The sequence below is a fragment of the Dermacentor variabilis genome, chromosome 7 (assembly GCF_050947875.1).
Source record: "Dermacentor variabilis isolate Ectoservices chromosome 7, ASM5094787v1, whole genome shotgun sequence".
Lineage (NCBI taxonomy): Eukaryota > Metazoa > Arthropoda > Arachnida > Ixodida > Ixodidae > Dermacentor > Dermacentor variabilis.
This window is the reverse complement of record NC_134574.1, coordinates 86,106,951-86,122,425: the sequence shown is the minus strand read 5'-3', so window position 1 is coordinate 86,122,425 and position 15,475 is coordinate 86,106,951. Positions and strand designations below refer to the sequence as shown.

The following is a 15,475-nucleotide window of genomic DNA, read 5'->3' as shown; positions in this document are numbered from 1 at the left end:
GCATTTCGCGCTAAAACCTCCACGCCGTCACACCAGTGGGTGAGACGTCATGGTTTGCAAGGTATTTTCTTCTCTTTAGCTCATTTTAGCAAAGCAAAAGTCTGCCATAATCGCCAAGTTCAGTCCCTGGCTTTTTTAACATACAATGCCATCTATTGTTAGCGATAAGAAATTATCTAGAACCGAGAAATTACCGTCAAAGGCCATGACTGCAAGGAGAGCTGGTGTAAAAACTCCGGGACGGCGACAACATATCTTTCGATTTTTTTTTTTTTGCGTCTTTTCTGGCTAACTCAAGCTTTCTGGCTAACTCAAGCTTTCGTTTAGCTGTTGGCATTTTTTTATTGCGGAACCGCACTTTAACAAACAACTGGACTCAGTATTTGGCTTTGGCCTTTATTTAAAGTCATGCCCGCTGACATCGTTCTAGGTCAGTGTTCAAGACCGCACGACAATTAGATGACTGTCGAGCCAGTCAGTCGGGGTGAAAGACAAAAGCTGCAGAAGCAAGACGCTGCGTTGTCATAAAAATTCAGTGGCTATGTGGCGAATTTTTTTATTTTCTGAAGAACACAGGGGACACTTTCTGTGGTTTATAATGATGTGAGGCGACCAGGCGCTAAGCGGATCGTCATTTCAAATGTATACACGTGTACAGAAAACGAACAAATTTACAGTGCTTCAGTGGGACTCGAACTCAAGTCAATCGAATATGTATGCCATATTCTCAACCATCAGACCTTTCAACCGGGGAAAATGGTTGCCAGAATGATATAACTATTGGTGTGTCCTTTAATGAAGCTTCCGGCAGTAACTTATCTAGCCTAATGAATATTTGAAAAAAGAGAGAATGTGTTTGCAAATGTTTGCAAAAACACAGTATATTTTCAACAGGTGCAACGAAAGGTTTGCTGTCAGAAAACTAGAAAGAAAAAATCCGCTGTATTGCATAATTTGAAGAGGTCGAAGAACAGGCATAATATACAAACATCAAATTCCTGACTCATGTTCAGTGTGGTTGCACTGCTATGTTTAAGGATCATCATCATCAACTACACCATCACAGTTTCTACTATAACGTGTCATACTAAAAATGCAGAGGCGAAACTGACGCTACAGTGTCTGCGGATGCCATCGGTATAGCTGTGTATCCACCACAGAAATAATTAACAGTTAATGGATTTGCTCAAACGTCGTCTCGTGGCCCCAAAAGAGCTCGTGGATGCTTACAATTATGTTTCTGCGGTTCATATTTGACAGAAAAATATTTCTCTGTCGCTAAGCTTTTCACCATTACTGTTTGACTGTTTTCAGAGGCTAACGCGAAAAATCAGGGTTATTAAGGGCATAAACATTAATACGCAGCGTGGTCGTCAATGACAACCACAACTTAAATTTAGCGACTCGCGTACTCAAAACTCGTGACTTGTTCATGCATCGGAAATTATGCAATGCAATGAAATTAATGATTGGTAATGTAAATCATTTACGTGTTCTAACTAATTGGTGCCAGACTACAGCATGCTACACCACTGAATCACAAAAAAACTATAAAAGAAGCTGCAATGCTCCAACGAATATATTTGTCTTATAAACCATGCGCCTAAGCACTCTCTTGAATAAGTGGTCCTGAGGAAAATGAATGGCCTCATTGTTCATTAAAACACGCATTAGAGTTGACTCAGCCCATTCTTTTTTCCTTCTTAAAAGCACCCGATCAGTTTGATGATGAAGAGACAAAATCTTCAAAATCTGATTACTGTAGCTCAATCAGAAAGCCTTTTTTTGCAGCACGTCCCAGACAGTGTTATACGAAGCAGGGAAGGTCACACCTAGTGCGAGAGAAAGTAGTAGACTCACCGCAACATGGCCTCATAGTCGTACTTGTTGAGAAATGCCATGACGTCTTCTTCAACAGTTCTAACCTGGCCGACTGTTTCTGCTTCTGGAATGCCATGTTGATCAGACTTCGAACTGTTGCCACCACGCATGGCGAAGTGGCCCAGCAGGACACCACAGATGACACCGAGGACGGAAATGGCTAAGCCGGAAGCGCAGCAGTATTTTCGGCTGACCATGGAGCCAAACCGGAAGTCATCGGGGTAGCCGGAGCTCATCTGAAGAGACCTCATTTCTGCGCCGGCCTCAGCGTTCCTGGAAAGAGATGAGATCACACGAGAGTTTAAAATTGTAGCAGAAACCACGGAATACGATTGTCAAAATCAGAGATAGCTTGCTTGCGTAACCTTCCGCACACCACCATGCCATCCGTGAATCACGATACCTCATGGGCACTTAGCAGACACACGAAGTGGAAATCTCGCTGGCAACCACAATGCCGAATGATGTCACGACACAGGATATCTCGTAATCACTTCATTCCAGTGGAAATCTGTAATAACTGCCACTATTCAAAGTATTTCACCTTGAGCTTCGTTGCAATGGCTATCATACAAGCGACCACGCTGCATGCGGAGGTATCTTTTGCGGATGGGATGCTATCGCTATATTATATGTACTTAGCGCTACACACCACTTGGACCACCTTAGCCACCCATCTTGGGGCATTGGCGTTTAATGGGCGCGTAACATTATCACGTCATTGTCTGCTGGGGTGCATAGCCACGTCTGCTCACGTCTGCCCACGTCTGCTCAGCAAGACAGCGGCCTGCACACACCGAGTGGCCGAAGTTAGTAGACAACTTGGGTTTGTGGGTTTGAACTACTGTTAATTGTGCGAGATCGTGTTGTCTATTTGAGAGCCATGTATAATACATCAACTTTGTCGGCTATAGATGTACTATTGATGAAATTTACCGAATTTTCATGTTGTTCTTCGTTCCTGAGCTCCAGAGTTCTAAACGTTACAGTACTCTTTATTGAAAATTAGCGGTTTTTAACAATTCCTGTTAGAGGACTCATGGCCTCAATAAAATATTCGCTACGAATAATCACTATAGATTTAAACCGTTTCGTCCAAGTGCAAAAAAAAAACCCTGGGGGGCTACTAACTAAATACATGCGAAAAGAGAAATTCTTTTTCTTGGCAACCATCGCCCAAAATTTGATGAAGTTTCTTACATTAAAAAAAGTTAAATCTGGTGACTGTGTGTAGTGAAATTTTGATTTAAGCCGTCAATGTTTTAATAACTTAAAAATGGGAAATTTTCAGTTAGCAAAACTATTAAGTTTACAACTCTAGAACTCGACAATTAAAAAAAAAAGCTGACCGACGATTACGATACTCCGTAATGCGAAGTTTGAGCGCGGCTTATGGGTATTTCAGCAGACACACGAAGTGGTAATGTCGTTGCCAACCACAATGCCAAATGATTCATTTCGCGATACATTGCCTGGCGCGGACAATCTGTCTCGTTCGGCACGCTGCAAACGAAGCTAAATGAGACGCGACTGGTCGGTGACCCGTGGGCGCGATGCAGAGAAGCATCCACAGATAGACCTCCCACTCATGCAGTGCTTTGTTTCCATATGTCTGACGCGCGCTGCTCTCGTGCCATCTCGCAACCACCGTCGCCACAGAGCCCGTGTTGCGCAGCACTACGCTTTTCTTTTTCTGATTTCGCGATACCCTCCTCCTCCGCTTTCCGCCTCGTGATTCCACTGCATCCTCCTCCTCCGCTTTCCTCCTCAAGCCCTCTTCGCTATCGCCGTCTTTCATCCACCGCTGCACTACACGCTCACTTACGAGAGACGCTGGTGGACGCCGAGGTACGCCGACGCTCAACAAACGAACGGGCGCCTAAGAGCTGCGCTCAAGTACGATATCACAATTCTGTAAGTTGCAGTAATAGTACATCTAAAGCGGACAACACTGATGTATTATACCTATACTTCGCCCTCGTAAAGAATGCAAGAAATTTATGTAATACATAAATTGACCTATCAAGTTTCTCCGCTTTGGATGCTCTTACGGATGCAGCTTAAAGAACTGTGATAGCTGTTTTTAGTGCAGAGCTGCAAATCTGTAAACTTTGTGCTTATATTTTAGAGCGCAGCACTTCGGCGCCCGTTCCTGGGGCGAGCGTCGGCGTAACCGCGCGAACGAGCACAGCGAATAATGAAAGCGAACGCGGAGTGCAGCGGGGGATGAAAGACGCGACAAGGAAAGCGGAGGAGGAGGGCATGGCGGAAGCGTGAGGAGAAAAAGCGTAGTGCGGCGACGATGGCTACGAGATGGCGCTAGAGCAGCGCGCGTTGTCTAGGCGGCTTGCTGAATGCGTCCCATGGTGCAACACTTGTTAATCGCGCTTACGCATCCCTCACGCGCTGACGCGCTGCTTCTCACGATCTCCAGGTTAGCCAGGCAGGTGCGCCTCACTTCGCTTAGTTTGGAACGTGCCGCACGAGACAGATTGTCCGCGCTAGCCAATATATTGCGAAATGAAAACACGTGAAGAGCTGCGCGCAAATTTCGCATTAGGGAGTATCGTAACCGACAGTGAATTTTTTTCGAACTGGCCAATTTTCGACAATTCACTTTGAAACATTCCGGCCTTAATCAATCCTCTGCTTTTAGAAATCACTAGAATTAAACCTTTTTTCTCAAATGCAAGGAACTTCATTAAAATCGGCTCAGTGGTTATCTCAGAAAAGCTTTTCTGCGTTTTACATACAATTGAATAGGCGGCATTGGAGTTGAGCCCGAGCTAAATCTGCCTCTTAAGAGAATAAGCTTTGGTTGAGGATCTATCTAAATACACGGGAGCAGAATGGATGGATGGATGGATGGAAAAACTTTTATTTTCGTCAGAAAACATGTGCGGCATCTACTGCAATAATAATGAGGTTTGTTTCGCTTCACTTTCTAAGGTTAGAATCTACTGATAAAATTTTAAGCATGAAATGCTTTCGGCTCCCGTTGTCGGCGACCTTCAAGTGACCTTGAATAAAAAATCAGAGCCGTCATCCGGGTATTCAAACGCGAACATCCGGGCAAGTTGCGAGAAGAAAACGAGAACATCTGGGCAACGTGACAAAACGAAAAGAAAAGGGGTCTCTGGCCCCCAAGCCTTCGTACAGGACCGCATTACATGCGCTAGTTACTGCCCAAACAAGTTACATAAAATATTGCTTCCGATGTCTTCCTGATGTTTCTTCGCAATATGAATCAAGCTTCTAGTACGCTGAAGTTTTGTCGTTTCCAATAGCGACGTTCAAACGGTAGATACAGGCCACCCTAGACTTCACTGTCATCTTTCGGCGCTGAATGCCAGCGGCCCGAGAGTTCCGTGGCGCTGTGGCTAGTATCGTCTCCCATCAACCTGCTTTGCCGGTTGCTATTTCATGCTTACATCTACTTTCAATTACGGGTGAGCCAGCATTTGACAATTTTTTTTGAAAAACACAAAACCAAATGTCAAAAGGAGAAGAATATTTGCAGCTTTGTACCTTAGCAAAGAAATTATATGATAGTTCCGTACACTGCAGATGTTCATACCTCTAAAGCGAACAATATTGATGTGTTGTACGATATTAATATATTGTCAAGTTGTAGTGACGTGGAAAAACGCAGTAGCAAAAACTGTGAATCACGAAGGTAACTCTTTATTGGGCGAACCTGTGCCCAGAAAGCACGACAGCTGCAAGCACAGTCGGCGAACGTCGAAAACTTGATCTGCAGGCCCAAGCGCGTCGGTTTTTACACATGACTCGTCGAAAGTTCCAGGATAAATCGCTGGCGCCCGCGTGCCTTCCAGAAACTACCACACAATTCGTGTCACGCAGGCAAATTGATTATACAAGGTTCGGTAACAACAGACAACAGATAGAACCATGGATAACACTCGAGAAACTTCCGACACATGCAGGCGCGTCATGCATCGACCGACAAAGTTTAACATTCGTTTCCCGCGGAAAATCGGTCACCGAAGACAAACAAGTACACGTGTAAACATGATTAGTTTGCACCCGCTGTGTTGGCGTGGTGGCTTTCGTCTAGCACTGCTAAGCCCGAGGTCGCGGGATCGAATCCCGGCCGCGGCGGCCGCACTTCGATGGGGTCGAAATGCAAAAATAAAAAAAAAATATCATGAGACGTTTCACTGTGTGAAAATGGTTGACCAGCGAAGCTGTTTAGTACACAACACGGAGGTGACATAATTTTGAACAAAGGTACGAACTCATTTATTGTCTTGATGGGTGGTCATTATTTGACTCGCAACTGCTATCACATTCTTTGACAATGTCAAATCGATGCACGTACGCCGCTGGGTAGTCGGGTGGGCCCGATCGGTGTGGCATCGCAAGGGATATGTCTGCAACACGGAACGCGCAAACCACACCCTTTTCGGTACCGACACATCCATATTGAAATCGCCGACAACGACAACAGGGGTAGTGCCCTCGCGGCTAATTCACGCAAAGTCAGAAAGCACGCAAAGAGACAAAGTAGCCATGAACCTTATGAGACTATGAAACATCGCATTTTTTGCTTGCTTACGGGGGTACGAGCCATTGCTCACGGAGGTATGAGCCATTGATGACGACAGTTTTTGGCATGCTGTTCTGTATGCCGTGCGCGTGATTAGAAAGAATTTAAGCACTGTTCGCTTCACTTTGCTGAGTGCTTGTAGCCTCTGCCTTACTGGGCTATGAGCTATCGCATTTTTGCTTGTTTACGGGAGCATGAATGCTTACGGGTTATGAGGCATTGATGATGATAGTTTTTGTTTACGGAGAACAATGCACGGAACCCTATAGCCACATATTTCGCTTAAAGACGCCCGTGCATTGGGTGCACATTAAAAAGCCCAGTAGTCAAAATTAAATGGGAGTTCCTGACAATCCGTGCATGATAATCGTAAGTAAAACCTCAGAATTTTATTTTGTTTAATCCTTCACTTGCGAACAGGACTTCATTTGAAAAATGCTTGTAAGCACTGCAACAATTTCTTATAAGCTGTAAACACATATGGCGTAATTTGTCAGCTTTACGTTCTCTATAATAGATGCAGTTTAAAGTGGTGAGTTACGGATTCGTAAGCTTTGTGCTTCCATGTTTATTTTAAACTTACAGATATTTAATATTCCTTCTGAACATTTCTAGACCCCCAAATGCAACACGTTGCTTGCTATAATCGGTAAAATTCCGCTTTCTTTCTTTAATGCAGCCAACTTTATATAATCGGTTGGGCGTTTGACTGATGAGAGCATTTATGCCTTTTATTTCTAGTTGACTGGAGAAATCGGAGTCAGCTCCGAGGCAGAGCTTTCTCATAAATCTATAACAACTTGCACCATGAAACAGGTCTTTCCCTTCCCGAGGGGTATTTTATATTTAGAGTGGAAAGATGGGTTTGTCATCCGGTGCGGAAGCGGAATAGCAAGAAACAGCCGGGGAAGACTGCGCCACATGATGACGTGACACATTTACGCTAAATTGTAGTGCACAATGCTTGTGTCGGTCAACAGAACGATCTGACACGGCCCAACTGAGCGCCACCATTGGCTCACATGAACTTGGAGCTGTCTTGCACATATAGAGAAGCAGCTCACTGACGTCATTTAGTGAGACCGAGATTATTTCTAAAGTTATTGCATTCGATTGATCCCCTGTAAATTTTTCCCAGAGTGAACATAGTAAAGCAGTCTTAGATAAATCACCCGTGGAATCAAATTAACGTATATTACTTGATGCTATCAATGGTAAATCTTTGCTGTAATTTGTTTATGAAATGCCATGCGGTAAAAAAAGTGGCAGATTGCCAGGCGCATGAGCAGGAATGCTGGGCCCGCGAAATTGAAGATACAAAAAGAGGTCTGCAAACGATGCTGCTTCTGACCATGACGCGAGAGCTGTCCTACGGCATTCTTCCGAACGATAAGACGACGTTTACCGAAAGCGGTTCATTTTCGATCACGTCTCAGTCCTTGCGGTAGCAATAAAAATCAAGCGCTGCCGAGAACAGCGTGTTTCACTGGATCGAATATGTGTTCTAGCTTATAATTCTTCAATTTATTCGCTTCAAGCGACGCATGGAGTGATCCAACGATGATATGCGGGCTACCTAGGACTTCACTTTGAGTGGCAATTCCTCGATTCAAGGATATAACTTTCTACACTTCGCTTTTCGACGTTAACCTCGTGTTTCTTGAATCCAAATGGCACTCCTGCTCAGTGTTGCGTCTCGCCGGTGCCCTGCGGCTTTGATGAACTCCTTTCTGGCCAACTCTCCTGGCACGCTTTCGTTACTCGAACCTCGGCAATCACCTTCGCTAGGTTCATGACCGGCGAAGTGTTTACGAACCATATCTGTTACAAGAACTCTTTACGCAAACGACGGCAGGCGTGTTTCTGTTAACTCAGACTGCCGCAGATGGTGGTGGTGGTGATAAACTGTATTGAAAGGGGGAAGGATAAAGGGGGACGTGGCTGAGGGATTGGGCACAAGTAAGGCCCCGGGCCCAGTCCACCAGTTCAAGCTATCGGTCGACGTCCCCGGAACTGAGCCAGGCTGTCCAGTCAGTCTCGCTGCTGACGGGGGCATGAGAAAACGGGAGCGAGGTGCATTCCCACATTATGTGTGTGTCTGTTCCTGTTTCTAAACAGAGCCTAAATTGGTCGCTTTCCTTGCCCCCTGTGATTCGGTTAATGTACTTTGGGTGTAGGCATGTGTTTGTCTGAAGTCGCCGAAACGCAACCGCTTGCGTTTTATCGATTTGCTTGGCCGGTGGTGGGAGCGCGCGACGCCTCAAGCGATACCTATGGGGTATTTTATGGTAAGTCTCGCAGGGTTCCTCGTGTCTCTCCTCCTCATTCACGCCGTCCGCATCCGCGGACGAGGCTCGGCGCGCAAGATCTCGAGCCAAACTGTGAGCCGACGCGTAGCCGGGCACAGCCGCGTGAGCGGGGGTCCACACGAGGGTTTTCAAGCCGCTTAGGGGGCGTCGTGTGAGGACATGGTACGCCTGTTTGAAAATTCTACCGCGGACGAAATTGCCGATGGCCTGCTTGCTGTCGCTGATGACGGTATTCACTTCCGCATGCATGGCCATGGTAATCCCGGTTTCCTCCGCTTCCACCACTCGGCCAGCCGTGATTGTTTGGCACAAGTGGGGCTTCCAGCGATGCTGGGGCACATTTGGGTTCATAATAAAGAACCCCAGGTGGTCAATATTATCTCTGAGCGCTCTACTACGCCGTGCCTCATAATTAGATTGTTGTTTTATCACGTAAGCACTCCAACAGTTAATTTATTGCTAGTAATGACGGCCGCACAAGTGCTTTAGCCACGCGGCAATGCATCACGTGTTGATTCGGTTGTGCCTGCAGAAATGCTGCCCCGCTCACGACATCCGGGCATCGAAAGTCACGATGTACGAGCAGTCCGATTTCCGACAACCAGCACAGATACTTACGCAATCTTCCGGCTTAGGAGCGTTCAATCAATTCCCCACCCTGTTCACGAATAGGGCTTTCGATTCGTCCCAAGGCGAAGTGCGAAATGAAAGAACGGGTGGAATGTACGAACGTGCTTGGCATGGCGGCTCAGTGCTTATCGCGTTCTGCTGCTAGCCACAAGGTCACGGGTTCGATGCCCGCCCGCGGCGGCCGCATTTCGATGGAGGCAGACACGTTCGTGTAATTAGACTTAAATGCGCGTTAAAGAAGAGCGCGTGTTGAAACATGCAAGGCAGGGTGACATTTCGACTACTTGTGAAATACAATAGCACGCGTTCGTACAGGCCAATATCACCTCTATATGGTAGGGCGTTTACATCGTTTGTTTGCTGCGATACTACATTCGCTGCGACAGTGTATTGCTAATGCGGCACTGCAGAATACCGCACAACGCTGAAGCGAAAGCTTAGCTTAAAATGGGAGTTGCAGGGCGCATTCTCAACGTGTCCTTTCTTTCAGTGATGCTACGCGCAGATGTGAATATCGCCGACACCTGAACTGGGTTTGTTCCGTGGCGTTTTACTGTAGCCAGTCCATGTCCTTGCGCCAGAACGCCGGTACGCCGGTCGACGCTCGAACCGACTTAAAGTAACCCAGATCGAGCACTGCGTTGCAGTGTTACTCGCATTGTAGAGGCCTTTTCTTCTAAGTAATCCCCCGTAGCACAGACTTAGCATTCGGGCTGAAATAAAACATAAGAAGACCTATTGATGGCGAGGACTTACGGAGTCGCCATCTGTCGGAAGCGTCTTCCTTGCGTAGTATGAGGGATCACGCGGCGCCCTCCTCGCAGGTTTCGCTTACGGCGTTCAATAAAAACACCACGCGGCAGCCCTCGTGAGCATTTCTGTACGTACTCTCAAAACGAGGGAAGTTTTTTACTGTCGAAATAATAATCTTGGGGAAACTGAAAGCACAGAATCGTTTACAGACGCTACCTGTTTACCGAATACCTACAGTGAACGCCATTGCGCGCGGTGGCCGCGATGGAGTGTCCCGTACCGGCTTCTTGCGTGAAATGTAGGTAAACGCTGAGAGCAAACTATGTGGAGTATGTTCTCATAGTGTTTGTATAACTAAATGGAGCGTAGTGGAATGAAGCCTCAATGCAGCGATCGCACAGATTCGCAGCGACCGACTGCGCGTCTGCATGCTTGTCCGCGCACTGTTTCGCTTTCGCCGCGTGCGTGTTTTCGCACCGTACCATGAGCTTTAGGCCGCAGAATATGAGCATTTGACAGTATACAAGCAACCAATGTTGCTTGGGCTCTATCAGAACTGTTCAAAAAATAATTTCATTATAGAGAATTCGACGCCTACGGCGACTGCGATTGGCCGTCGCGACGATTCAATCTATTTTTCTTCTAAATTGTTGGGCGTTCCAATATTATTTCTCAAGTTGCGTCGCATTGTATGTTTATCGCTCATCTCAGCCTGTGATTTCCCGCTGCTTCTTTTTCGTAATCCAGTGCATTAATTCATAATACAAACATGACAATATGCCATGCCTTCTTTAATGTGCTTCTTACCGCTCCCTCTCCATTCCGGTGAACTTGTCAGTATCTCGTATCAACAAGGTCGTAGACCAAACCGTCCTGACATTAGCCGGGCAGCGGGCGCAGGAGAGCGTCTCCAGTGCGCGCGTTCTGCTACTCACCGAACATCGCGCAGTCCCGGCGCCGTAGCAGAAACTTTCCTCGCGTCTGTGCTTGCTGCATATCCCGAGCTGTGGCCGATGGCTGTCTGTCGGTTTTTCTAAATTTCGCGAGCCATGCTTCATTCAGCTTATTGTCCTTAGGCTACGTGTGAATAAGGCTGACAACGGGCTAAGTTGCTTACGTCTGGCACTGCGGCACCGAGTAGTAGCCTACCATGCTGCAAGCCTCCAAAGGCAGCCACTATCTATTATAGTGCTTTCAAATGTTGTCAAGCAGTAATGCCTCACCACTTAATCAGAACCGCAGTGCAGCTGGACATTAAACTTTCGTTTTCAGCTCGCTTCGCGGCGCTTCTAAAAGCTGCCATGGCCGCTGTGTCCACGTGATAACTCATGCCACGTGACGTCGACGGTGGCGCCAGCTTTTCCAGTGGTGGAGCTCGCGCCCAATAGTGTGTTAGAGCGCAGCTCTTTGGCGCCCGTTCCTGCAGCGAGGGTCGGCGTAACCGAGCGAACGACCACAGCGAAAGATGAAAGCGAACGCGGACCGCAGTGGAGGGGGGGGGGATGAGAGACGCGAGGAAGAAAGCAGTGAGGAGGGCAGCGCAACCAGGAGGCGGAAAGCGGAGGAGGGTGTGGCGAAAAGGGTATGAAAGCGGAGTGCCGGCACGACCAGGCATGCGGCCAGCGCGGTAACAAAGCGCTGGCGTGGGCTTCGGACCCACTGCGCATGCGCTACTTCGACTGCGGCGGCGCCACCGCCGCTAGAAAATGCAGCGAGTGCGAGCCACCCGTTCCCGCGTTCACGCTTTCTTTCTGAACAATGAGCGACACAATCGGTGGAAATGCTTCGCCTCCCGCTGCTGCTAAACGAGTTAGCGGAGCAAGGGCTCAGCACCGTCTCCGAGAGCACCTTGTCCTTGAGAATCAAATTCTCTGCCATTATATATCACGAAGTCAACACATCTAAACAGCTGCGCCCAAAATTCGCATTAGTATCGTAATCGTCGGTGAAGTTCTTTATTGAAGGGCATGGCGTGCATGGTTTAAAACACCGCAAATACAGTCATTTGTTTCATATTTTTTTTGAAAGTTTCCCATCGAGAACATTTATAACCGGCGTGCTCTGATTCGCAGTTTGGCGACACTCCATTAATTCGCCGTAGCTCGAGCAAACAGGACCGACGCACATAGGCCTGACCGTGTCTTACGATTTTGTTCATTCCATCATTTTCCTCCTCCGGTTCTATTTCGGTCGCCGCTGGAAACGGCGATCGGACGAAACCGGCTTGTGTCGCGGATGCAGCCAGCCACTGCGACGACTGGCTGGCTGCATCTCGGCAATTCAGCGCAGCACACGTTAGACATGGAGGCGGCACACGCGGGCGCTGTCTCTCAGTGTAGCAGTTGTATTTTGCCTTCTTGTCTATAATGCACTTCGTTTTATACGCCGCTGTAAGACGTTCACGATAACCCAAAACCACACTAGCCCATCGTCAAGTGGTAACTGTGCTTGTCGACTCGCAGCTTCTATTATGAAATTCACGCTTGGCGCATTTTTTAGGCCACAGAAAGATTTAAAGAAGTAGTAGATAGCACAGTTCCAGTCCTTGAGCTAGATTACAGGAAGAGGGGCTTGCACAAAAGAAAATCGAAATGCACAATTCAAATTTAACACATTCTTACTGAATAAGCTTAACAAATTAAATTTTCGGGTTTAACGTGCCAGTAAGAAATACATGGTTATGAGGCACGCCGTAGAGGTTAATTTTGACCACCTGGGGTTCTTTAACGTGCACTCAATGCACGGTGCAGGGGCGTTTTTGCATTTCGCCCACGTCAAAATACGGCCGCCGTGGCCGGGATTGTGTCCCGCCCGCTCGGGTTCAGTGACGCAACGTCCCAGAGACTAGGCCACTAGACGGCGGCTAGACGAGTAAGCATTTAAATACTTTACGAGAAATATTGCAATTTACGAATTGTAGCCGGTGACTTAGCAAAGCAGATCCACTTGGAAAGATTTCAGACGACACAAGTTTCCGAGATGTGCGCCACGAAATTTGTAATAAAAATGCAGTGCTGTTCTACATACTTTTCAAACAAAGCGTGGTTTCATGCGCTGAGGCACGCGAATATCTGGAGCGTCAGTGCATATCGTGGCAATGTGTTTGGGAATAAATATATGTACCCGCCATGATGACATAGTCGCTTTTGCGTTGGGCTGCTAAGAGCGAGGGCACAGGATCAAATCGCGGTCGCATTTCGATGGGGGCGAAATGCAAGAAAAGGAAACGCCCGTGTACTGTGCACGTTAAAGAATCCTCGATGGTCAGAATTAATCCGGAGTAACCAACTACGACATGCGTCTAATCATATGCAGGAAGAAAGGGGGGGTTAGCCAAGGGGCCCGATTTTTATTAGTCATATCATAAGAAGCCAGCAAACACGGACGCCAATGACAACATAGGGGAAATTACTTGTGCTTAATCAACGAAATAAAGAAACGATAAATAAATGGAAATGAAAGTGGATGAAAAAGCAACTTGCCGCAGGTGGGGAACGATCCCACAACCTTCGCATCACATACAGGGTGTTCAAAGTGAGACTTCCCGGGTTTAAAAAAAATGCGAAGAGGAGTACACAGAAGTCATTTTTCTACCTAGGTTATGCGGCCAGGCGGTGGCAAACTGGGAGGATAATTGTCGTCGTAATGTCAGTGTTTAATTAAATTCGATAATTAACTTTTTATTTACTGCCGTTAGCATGTATGCTTATATTGAAAACTCCGAAGCGGTGCCATTTGGTGACTATTCCACTTTGTACGAATTTAGCTTTTGTCCCGAGGTAAGCACGTCTGAAATTTCAGCCCAAGCCGTTTAATTACGCATGCGAGACGGCGGCAGCCGCTATGAGGCCCCTCCCTTGTGTGACGCAACTTCTGCGTATGACGCTCCGTCTGACAAGAATGCGGGGTGACAGGCGACGGTGATTACTTTTCGTTCTTGGCCACCGTTTTCGTTCGTGGCCAGCGAAACCGAAGGATGACTCTGCGTGGCGGCTTGACCCGGCTCTTTTTTTTGAAGCAATGACTTGCAGAGTTGGTGACAAAGCACGGTGCCACCGTGCACGTACTGCCGAAGCAATCAAGTGCAGGATTACGATACTGGCTTTGGTGTTTTTCTTTCTTTTTGCATTTCGGAGGCTCAAATGTGTGCAAGCGCTAAGCATGAAACAAAGGTGACAACTGCCGGGCAGCGCCTTAGTTACCGGTAGCGTTCCAGGGACGCTGTAGCTATTCGAAGTGTGTGATTTGAGGCCCCTGCGTTGCCTACGCCTGAAAAGCTGCTGTGACATAGAAGGACGACTGTGAACTGGCGTGAGTAGTGCACTTTTTTGGTGTATGCCTGACGATTTTATTATTCGCGGTTTTGCGAACGTTCCAGACAGATCAGGCATCGCCTTGCAAGCGCATCGAGTGAACCCCTGAGCTTCCATTATGTGCCTTTGCCTTTGTCACTGATTGCCTCTACTAAGCTGGGCCGTTGGACGAAGCAAGCCCAGCGTTGGGACCTTCTGCGTTGAAAAATAGCGGCTTGGTCTGGGTCGAGGTGCTATTCTACGGGAGATATAAAAAACTGATGTATTGCTATCAATGGCGGAGATAAACGGCAATGCCTCATTAGCAGTGACTCTGTACGCGTCTCGCCATCCGGATCGGCGAGTTCCAACCAAAGTAAAATTTGTTAGCAGTTTCAGACGTTTTCGCACAACAGGCTCAGTTCACCAAAAAAGCCAGCCCAAGAAGAGCATCATTGATGAGGACTTTGACATTGACGTCTTTACCTGCGCGCATGCAATGCCAAACATAAGCATCAGAGAGATTACTGAACGATGCGGGAAAAGCGTGATAACAGAGCACAAGGTTCTAAAAATGCACGAATTTAATCCATACCATGTGAGTCTTCATCAGGACCTAAGTGAGGCAGACTGAAAAACGGGCAGACTTTTGTAATTGGGGCCTAATAAAAAATGACCAAGATAAGGATTTCATACAAAGAGCGGTTTGGACTGATGAGGTTCGATTTTACAGGAACGGCACGATGAACATTCATAATGCTCACTACTGGTCGCAAAGAAATAGTAACTGGCTGCGGCAACACAACCCCGAAATTCGCTGGGATCGAAATGTATGGTGTGGCACACTTGGGGACAGAATCACTGACCTTCGCTTCTTCGAAGAGAACCTCGATGGAAAGAATTATGCGCACGAAATACTTGCTAGTGTCGTCGATAAATTTGCCTCGAGTCTCCCTCTCAACGAACTGCGGAAAGTTTGGTTCCAGCATCACGGGGCCCCACCACATTTCTCCTCCACTGCGAAGAACTGGCTAATCTGT

At 47.2% G+C, this 15,475-nt stretch overlaps 1 protein-coding gene across 2 annotated transcripts in view; it reads right to left on the bottom strand.

The window, feature by feature from the left end:
* Positions 1 to 15,475, bottom strand: part of LOC142587596 (N-acetylated-alpha-linked acidic dipeptidase 2-like) — a 65,899-nt gene that overhangs the window by 36,417 nt on the left and 14,007 nt on the right. For both annotated transcript variants that reach the window (XM_075698725.1, XM_075698724.1), the window contains exon 2: positions 1,861 to 2,154. In XM_075698725.1, coding sequence (XP_075554840.1) covers positions 1,861 to 2,132 — 272 coding nt within the window. In that variant the 5' untranslated portion in view covers positions 2,133 to 2,154. The remainder of the gene's footprint in view (positions 1 to 1,860; positions 2,155 to 15,475) is intronic.